This window comes from Ricinus communis, chromosome 7 (genome assembly GCF_019578655.1).
Source record: "Ricinus communis isolate WT05 ecotype wild-type chromosome 7, ASM1957865v1, whole genome shotgun sequence".
In the NCBI taxonomy this organism is placed as follows: Eukaryota; Viridiplantae; Streptophyta; class Magnoliopsida; order Malpighiales; family Euphorbiaceae; genus Ricinus; species Ricinus communis.
Window position 1 is genome coordinate 9573034 of NC_063262.1, and position 9398 is coordinate 9582431.

The 9398-nt window shown below is 29.6% G+C and overlaps 1 protein-coding gene and 1 non-coding gene across 3 annotated transcripts; both read right to left on the reverse strand.

Annotated features, from left to right (window-relative positions):
* Positions 1-1228: 1228 nt before the first annotated feature.
* On the reverse strand, positions 1229-5112 carry LOC8261702 (terpene synthase 10). 2 transcript variants are annotated; one of them, NM_001323702.1, is given in 7 exon segments: positions 1340-1636; positions 1710-1958; positions 2074-2212; positions 2307-2525; positions 3584-3959; positions 4441-4708; positions 4837-4944. In NM_001323702.1, coding segments are annotated over 7 exon segments (1656 nt in total).
* Positions 5113-9065: 3953 nt separating this feature from the next.
* Positions 9066-9172, reverse strand: LOC112536907. The gene has a single exon (XR_003080822.2). It is a non-coding gene; the product is annotated as a small nucleolar RNA R71 (small nucleolar RNA).
* Between the last annotated feature and the right edge of the window lie 226 nt (positions 9173-9398).

Consider the following 9398-nt stretch of genomic DNA (forward strand, 5'->3'; position numbering starts at 1 on the left):
ATAATGACAAATAACTGTTATGTGATTGTTACTTAAAATTGGACATATAGACTTACGCCCTAAAAACTTAGACTTTGGTAATGCAATTTGTAGTCCATTAAGTTAACATATTAGTAAGTTTGGACTTAAATTAAAATCCAATTAGACTTAGTGGGCTTTGCTATATTTAATTAATTAATCAACTCACTTAGAATAGAATCAGTGAATCGGGTCTTGGTATATAAGATGTAGCCCATTTAGGTTAAAAACTTAGTAATTAGAGCATAATTTGTAATTGGGCTAGACTATGTGGGCCTTTATACATAATTGGATAGATAATTAGGCTAATTATTTTATTGGAAATTGGGCTTATAATAGGCTAAACCTAGGTAGACCTCACATGTTGTAATACATGCTTGTAGAAATACAACTATCGTATTTATAGAGAATAACCCGTTAAACAATAAAATTAAAGACTAAGATACACAAATAAGGGAGTTGGCTTTCGGATCCATCTTTGGATGTGCCGAAGCTTCCTTATGGAATTTAGTACCCCACTCATTTAGTAAAAATATCCTAGAGAAATTACCAGAGTGGCGACTACCATCTCTGTGCTAGTTTTTATGATTAGTTAGCATATTCCCAATTAGGTTGAAAAGCCTTACATTGTCGTAGTCATTAGAGACATTTCGGTGCAATGTCCGAAACTACCGCCCGCAGGTGGCCAAAAGAGGTTTTGTAGAATATTGATTATTTGGGATGAAAAATTGTGTTGTTGAGGTAGAGTAGATCGAATATGAACTTTTGCCAATGCTAATGAGAGAAAAGTAAGGAAATGAGATTTAGATTTTGAAAAACAGAGATGAAGAGAAGTTAGAGGTGTGGTTTGGAGCATAGAGGCTCTAATACCATTTAGAAGATAGAGAATATGTGGAGAAATTATGTATCATTCAATCATTCAATCAATATATATGCATGAATTGTATTAGTGTTTTAAAAACAGAAAGACTCCTAGTATGATAAGTAAGTACAATTGTAAATTATGATTATTTATATCCTATAAAGTAGGAGAAGATTTTTTTTCTTCTATAGTTTTTTGGTCATCATCCTTTACTTGATGAGATAAGATAATTAATCATTGTTAGTTTTCTTTTATTTATCTTTTATATTCCTCATATATTTATCATGTAGTTTTTTTTGTTATTATTTGTATTTTTCTTCCTTTCTATCTATATTTCCACATCCTTAATTCTCCCAATCAACAAAACAAACTTATAACAATCTCCAATATCAAATATCTCCACATATATGGAGGCATGTGGACATATGACTAAATGGGTCATGGAAAGGATACAAATATCTACATAGGAATAGGTTTCACAAGTAATGATAGAACATGATCCTTAGTCTCACCATCCTCTATTCCATGTCCATCACCATGCTGGTACATGCATTGTGCCATTCTAGCTAGGTTAGTTGCCACTTCAATAAATATTTTTGAGAATGGACTATCTATATATTCTCGTTCTTTATTTATTTTCTTCCATGTCTCGCCAATTAAGTATTGAATGTGCTCACGAGCTTTTAGTTCTGAAACTCCAGTTTCATATATGTAACATTGTATTGATTTAGGATTATCACCTCTCTTTAGTTCATCCTGCAAGTAGAAAGAGATAACATATAAAATCGACAATGAAATTAATTAAAGAATAAGAGAAAGACATGCGTACTGAAGATGTTCCAAGATCATCTGCAAATCTAAGAATCATAGATGACCATTGGATTATATCTGGATACTCCTTCAAGGATTTCAAAGCTTCATTTGTGATTGGAGATCCTTCAAGAAAATAAGCATGGACTAAAATAACAGGGGCTGATATAGAAATCCATGCATTGTCCATGTATTCTTGCAGAGTTGGTGTATATCCAATATAGTACCACTTGGCTTCCACTAAGTATGATTTACATAAATCTGCCCACTGAAATAATTTTCCAAGTTAATACATGAATGAATCAAGAAATGAGATATTAGAAATAATTGGAGTAAATTAACAATAGATTAAAATAATATAATGAATTCAGATCAATACATACAGCTTTCTTCAAGTAGGGAATGATATGGAATCCTTGTTCCCTAAGGGCATCATAAGCCATTTCATTGATTGAGTTATGGAGAGCTAGGAAACATAACTTCATATATTCAGGAAGCTGGTCCATTGCATTAACATCCCACCTAAAATCATAACATTAAATATTGATTATGAAATAGCCTTATCATATAATACAGAGTTTATGAGATGCAGTAACACTATGTATCTAGCTCCAACCTTTCGACAGCATTGGTGAACAATTGGAGCTCATCCAAGGTGCCATACACGTCATACATATCATCAATTACCGTTATCAATGAGTTAACTTTGGTAGAAATTCTTCTAAAATATCCAAACTGTGGCGGAAAGTTCACCCCTACTGTCCATAAGAAGTTCTCCATTAACCTGTCTCTTGCGAAGCTCAACTTTTCACCAAGGCCGGTATTCCTCCACCAGCTTTACATGGGATTAAGATAAACTAGCATCATGAGCAGCAGCCATAACTAGGAGAAAAACTTTTAACACTTAAAAGCGTGTTTAGTTATCATCTGGTAGTTACTCAATTAACACTCTCAACTGACCCAGGTGATTATACAAAAACATATAGTGGACAGCACTAAGAGATCATCCACTACTTTACAAGGAATAAGATCAGATTTATTAGGAGGTGCCGAGGCGTTGATATGGACCGTCCAAACCGAACCCGATGCAATTAAATTAATCTTAAACTGCAACTGTTATTATTAGTTCTATGATATATATTAATGTATATCTTTGAAAAAAGTAAGAAATTCAGAATATTTTAATCAATTTTAGGTGAAAATGGAGGTGCTCCCTCAGCAAAATAAAGATAAAGTTATGGAAATAAATTCACGTGGAAGTGGGATTTCTTTAAAACCCACTCTAGTAATTAAAAATTTATTAATTGATAAAGTGATATATATTTAATATATATATGTATATTATAATGAATATCTTATTAGATTTCATAGTACCATATTATCATTAATCAAAACAACTTTTGGATAAAAGAAAATTCAATGCTAAGAATTTGAAAATAATTACCAGTAACTTTGATATTATTTAAGGATGAAAATATAAAATCTGTATAAGATGAAATCAAATGTATTTTAAGACAAGAAAGTCCGATTAATTAGAACTTATGGTCCAATAAAAATGTCCAAACCACTAAGACGGAATGAGATCATGGTTGTGTGGTATAGCTACTGTTAATTTTTAACGAAATTGATTATTACTTAGGTTTGAATATCCCTACTGTTCGAAAGTGAAATTGGAATCTATTCTGAAAACATATGTTTTTAAATATTGTGAAACACCATTTATTCATATATTTATGAACATTTGCAATTTAAATAAATATTTCTTAATTAATATTTTGCAAGAGACTAACAGCAAATCTTAAATTAGAAAAAAAAAAAAAAGGATGTCTAAGGTATGATTATGGTTGGTCCAAAGTAATAGATGGGAATTTGTAATAGAAGAATGAGATATACCTTGTGACATATTTTAGGTCCTCATGATAGGTTGCTTGCACGTTGTTGAAATCTAATTTAGCAAGTTCAAGTAGAAGAGGATTCATGCCCTGCTTTTTCTCATATATATCTATAAACCATCTTGTCTCCAGCCTTGGCATCCTCCAATGAAGAGGGACTTCCAGTGAATGACTTACTATCATTGACAACAACTGATCTTTGTTCACTTGAATATACTTCTTCAGACAACTGGCTGCAAATTCTCTTGCAACTTCTAAAATGTTTTCTCCTTCTTCTAGAAGGTACGATGCCTCATATAAAGATAGCATTCCTTCAATATCCTCATGGAGACATTCTTTGAAGTTTCCCAATTCATCTCTGAAGATATCGAATATTTCTGCAATTAACCAACTTTCTCATGTTAGATGTTGATCATGCTAACCTCATATTTTCAACACTTATATGCTGTCTTAACATTGTAACGTATTGCATGTGAGTATCTGTTAGACATTACGCATATATAAGGTTCCATTTTTGGTTGATTTTAGGGAAAACGCTTTTATAAAGATAGCTTTTTCTTTTAATCTTAAAAACTGGTTTGGAAAAAGAATAAATAAATTGACATTTTTCCCAAAACACAGAAACAGTATCAGTAAAAAAAGAAATTAATTTTTCTCAAATTAAAAAAAAAGTATTTTTATTTTTTAACACTAGCTATCAATTTTAAACAATTGTAATACGATCGAGAGTGATGAGAGTTAAACCTCAAAATCTTTGAATGTAAAAAATTTAATATCATATTAAAGAACTGTTTACTTAAACTATTAAGCTTAATCTAAGATTTCAAGATTAATTTTATATCTCGAGAATTTCTATACCTTGAGATATGTTATAGCCATGTTGTCTTAGGAGTCTAAATTGAAGAGCTATAGTATGCAAGTCCTCCTTCATCCAGGTATTATCATTGCGATGGGAATTGTAAATGCTTTTCACTATTCTCTTGATTTCATCCCCAAAATGGTAAGCCAATCCAAGTCTCTGCAATGTATCGATTAGCTCAAGCTGATCTGAAGGAGCCATGGTTTTGTTAAGCATCATCTTCACATCTTCTTTCAGCTTATCAATTCGTTTTATGTTCAACTCCCCCTGCATATATTGAAGTGAATCTCTTTAAAAATGGATCATAGTAATTAGTTTCAAACCCCAAGTAAATCTTAATTTAGAAAAGAAAAGAAAGGTAATAAAAGGAGATAGTAAAGACTATTTATACATACCACAAATTCACTCTTGAGTGATTGGACAAAATCAAAGTCCCAAATTGGAGGTCGGTAATTTGCAGATCGCCTAATTATGGTTTCATTGGACATTATGGGATCAGTCATACATCCAACTGGGCTACAAAAACTGCCATTCTTTTGTAATCCAAAGTGATTTTTTACATGTGGTAGTTTAGCAAATGCGACAGTAACAAATGGGAGAGATAAATGGACCATTTGAATGGGGTTTTGGTGTAATTTTTAGCTAAATGGTTGTCGAATTGGCCTTCAACAAATAGCTAAATGGCTAATGAGTTAGCCTTAACTGCATGCTCTTTTATAGTGCTCAAAATCACAATTTGGATTAAAAAAAATGTTTATATATATCTCTATCACCCAGCAATATCACATTGATCACGTGTCATCATTTATATATTATAAAGAATCTAATCTATCTATATAAAACAGGTTAAGATGGCTTGACATATGCCATTATATTTGCTTTACCTTTTAGAAAGGATTATATATATACACAGCCAGTTGTTTTTCTTTTCATATCTCATGTTATTTTAATTATAAATAATAATGTACATTTAACATGATTTTCAATAACTTACAATTATTTATAATGTTTTAAATAAATTAATTAAATATTCTTAACCGTTATTTTCAAAAAAATTAATATATTAAGAATTTATTAGTGTAATAATATAAAAATTATTTTAAAAAATCTATTTTAATTGATTTTTAGTATTGTATAAATTAATACTATATATATAGTTGATATTACTATTTCTTAGAATTTAAAATTATTGTATAATTAGAATACTAACTTATTAGTCATTATATTATTAACAATATAATTTAAAATGTAGTTTTCTAGAATTAGGATCTTCTTATTGTTGGATGTTTATTTCCTTTACATCTTTTCTTTATTTTTCGAGCCTACAATGAGTTATACACAAAGTTCGAAAAGGTTAAATCTTTGATGATTCCATCGTATATGATTGAGTAGCGAAAACTTTTAAATAAATATCCTATATTTGAACCGAATACTTTCTAGTCAAAACATATCTTTGTAGTTTTTCTAGAACAATTAGAAAGTTTTTTAAAAGAAATTGAGAGGTGTGGGATTCTGCATCTAGCGGCAACAAGCTATGGGGTGGTTGTAATCCCGGTACTTAAGGATCAATAATAATAATAATAATAATAATAATAATTATTATTATTATTATATATTATTATTAAGAAAATTAATGTGTGAGATTAAAGTAATAAATTATATTTTGAAATATCTCAATGGAAAATAAGAAATCATTGTTGAGTCTTATATTTAAAGTGAATTTTAATGTTCGACTAAAATAAAAATATTTATTGACTTATATTATTGTAAATTAGATAAGTGATTTCAATAAAGGGTAAATTATTTCTTTATAAATATCAAACTCAAATTTTTCCTTAGTATGAATACATATAAATTTAAATATTATAATTGGAGACTATAAAAATATTTTCTTGAAGAATTTATTTGCAGCAGCACCAATGGTAGTGAACAACAATGTTAGGCAGCAGAAAATAGAAGAAAGCGGCAGTAGCTCTTTAACATCGTTCATGGTGTTTCTAGTGACAATAGTAGTTGATTTTAGTAGCGATCAACTCGACTGGGAGTGGACTTCCATTTGGGGGTAGCAGCAATGATGGTGGTCGGAGCAAGTAGATCCGACGATATTAAATATTTTTTAGCAGTTCAGTTTTTCCTCTTTTCCAGCCAATGCCATTGATCTTCCAGTGTTCAAAGGACACATTCAGACTCCTCTCTTCGACCCCATTGGAAAATCGACGGTTGAGACTGTCCATGTTATTTTTGGATGATCGTTAGCTGGATCGAAGAATCAGATGCTGGAATTATTGTCTAAGAATTATTTTGAGTCTGTAGACGCGCTCGGATTGTTGATCGAACAATAATGGCTGGAGGCGAGTCGACCGACATAGCACGCGTCTGGGTAATTCTTTAAAAATATACTAGTACTAAATGGAGAAGAATGAATTAATTTATGTGTGAATACATATATATGTGAGAAATTAAAGCATGTATTACTAGAATTAGTAAAGTTAGAAACCCGGATTATTAAAGCTTATTAAGGCTCTTTTATTAGCTGCTTATAAATATTATTATTGTGAAGATAATTAATTAGAATATATGATTTAATAGAGCATAAAATTTTAGCTAGAAATTGCAGTAATTAATTAATTATATCTAAATGAGATTCCAACTAACTAATTAGTCTATGATTATATTTGATTATGCCATTAGTAATTAACTAATATAATAGAAAAATATTCTATTTTGTTAGAATAAATAAATTAAAAGTTTGATAGGTTCAAATTATATATAAATATTTAGGGTGTTTTAGAGCATTAATAATATAATCTCTATATATAATATAGTGAAAAATATGTGTTTTTACCTCACTTAAGCTTAATTATCTATTTTCAGGTAATATTGGCAAAGAGATGAAAATATGGAGCTAAATACTCAAAAAGAAGCTTAATTGGACATTTTAGTCATTTTATATAATTATTAGGATTTATATTAAAAGTTATTTATGGGATAGTATTTGGTGGAGATAAAGATACTTAAAGTCTTATCTATTAGATAGAATTATATTAGGTATACATCTCTATAGGAGACTTATTTAGAAGAAGACTCTTCTCTATATATATATATATCTCTGAAAATCTAATTCTAGAGTAGGAGAAGAACTCTCTCCCATCTGCTCTATACATCTGTCCACTATTGCTTTCTCAACAGTTCTTCCATAAACATTTTAGTTTAGTTTTTATTACTCTTTTTAAGATTTAAGGAGCTTTTCAAGAAGTGGAAAGTGAGAACCAATCATCTTCCTACTTGAAAAAACTCAAGATCTAGAGGGAGCTTTTACTTTATTGTGTTATGTCTTTCTATTAACACCATGATCATTGAGTTAAATACGTTAGCATAGTTTTCATAAGTGTTTAGTTTAGATTTTTTATTTTTGTATGAATCTTATTATTTATTTATTTAATGAATGATTTCTTTACCTTCATATCTTTATTAGTTTTAGTTATTATTATTAATTAACCATCATATTAATTTAACAATAGTAATTGTTATAAACATCTTTAGGTTTAATATATTAGAGACACTAACTGTGCTTCAATCTATGTTGGTAGAATAAACTTTAGTTGCATTGTTAGTTTGAGTGACTAAAGGAAAAGACACATTATCATCTCATTTATTAGATCTAGGCTTAAAGTAAAACAAGGAGATTACTAAGTAAATAGCTAGACTAAATATTGTCTTTAACATATAGTTTTAAATCATAAGCATTTGCATTTGCATTGCATATTTATTTATTGTTTGGTTACTTTACTTTATAAATATTATTCTCTCAAAATTACTAATTTAGAGTATTTAGATTTACTTTATTGTTTTGTGTTGATAATTAGTCTTTATAATAAGTGGCCTCATAGTTTCTTGAGAGATCAACCTCGTGGTGAACTTACCCTTACTATAGGAACGGTTCGTGCACTCGCAAATACTAACTTAGACACATCAAGTTTTTGGCATCGTTGCCGATGAACTATCTCCAAATTTTATTATATTGATTGATTGTCAAAAGTGTCTTGTATTTGTTTGTTTTGTGTTTTGTATTTGTGTTTTATTTATGTGTTTTTGTTTTGTTTTTAAATTTTATTTTTAAGTTTTTAAATCTGAGATTTTCTTTTGTTTTGTATGCGAAGAAGCAAAACTATATTAAGTGTTCATGAACTCAAAAGATTGAAGAAGAATCAAAAAAATAAGTTGATATTATGGTAAAAGCACCAAGAGAAGTAGGAGCTAAAAGGCGTATGGCTATGAAGAATTATGCTCGGCCTATAATTGGCAACACTACTTTATGCATAGTTCTAAGTGATGCATCTAGGAATTATGAACTAAAGAACATTCATTTTAACATGCTTCCTTCATTTTATGATATTGTCTAGTGAGGATGTATTAACATTTATTAGAGAATTTTATGTCATAGTTTATAATTTTCCATTATCTGGATTAAATGAAGATCAACTAAGAATGAAGTGTTTCCCTTATTCATTGAAAGAAAGAGCAAACGCTTGGTTAATGATCTTGCTTCCTGATTTTTTGAGAACTTGGGATGAAGTTTATTAAAATCTTATGAGTAGGTTTTTATTCACGTCAAAAGACCAAAGAATTAAGAGTTGAAATTTCTGATTTTTATCAAAAGGATACTGAGTCCTTTCATAAAGTATGAGATTGCTCGAAATCATTTTTATTGCAATGCCCACACTATGAATACCCACTCCCAATAACTAACCAATCATTTTATGATGAGTTGACAAAATAATATCAATCTATGGTTGATAATGCAGCTGATGGTGCTATATTAGAAAGGACAGTTGATGAGGTTTATGACATCTTTGAGATGTTAGGAGCCAATTCTCAACAAAAAACTATGAGGACAAAAAGAGTAGGAGTAACTGATGTAATAGCTAGTAGCGAGATGCTCATACAATTAGTTGAA

Coding starts and splice junctions, on each gene's coding strand:
- LOC8261702 (XM_025159817.2), bottom strand. CDS start 5,055: ATGGTCCATTTATCTCTCCCATTTGTTACTGTCGCATTTGCTAAACTA. Junction 3,960..4,440: donor TGGCTATAACATATCTCAAG/GTATAGAAATTC, acceptor GGTTAATTGCAG/AAATATTCGATATCTTCAGA. Junction 2,213..3,583: donor GACCTAAAATATGTCACAAG/GTATATCTCATT, acceptor TTATGATTTTAG/GTGGGATGTTAATGCAATGG.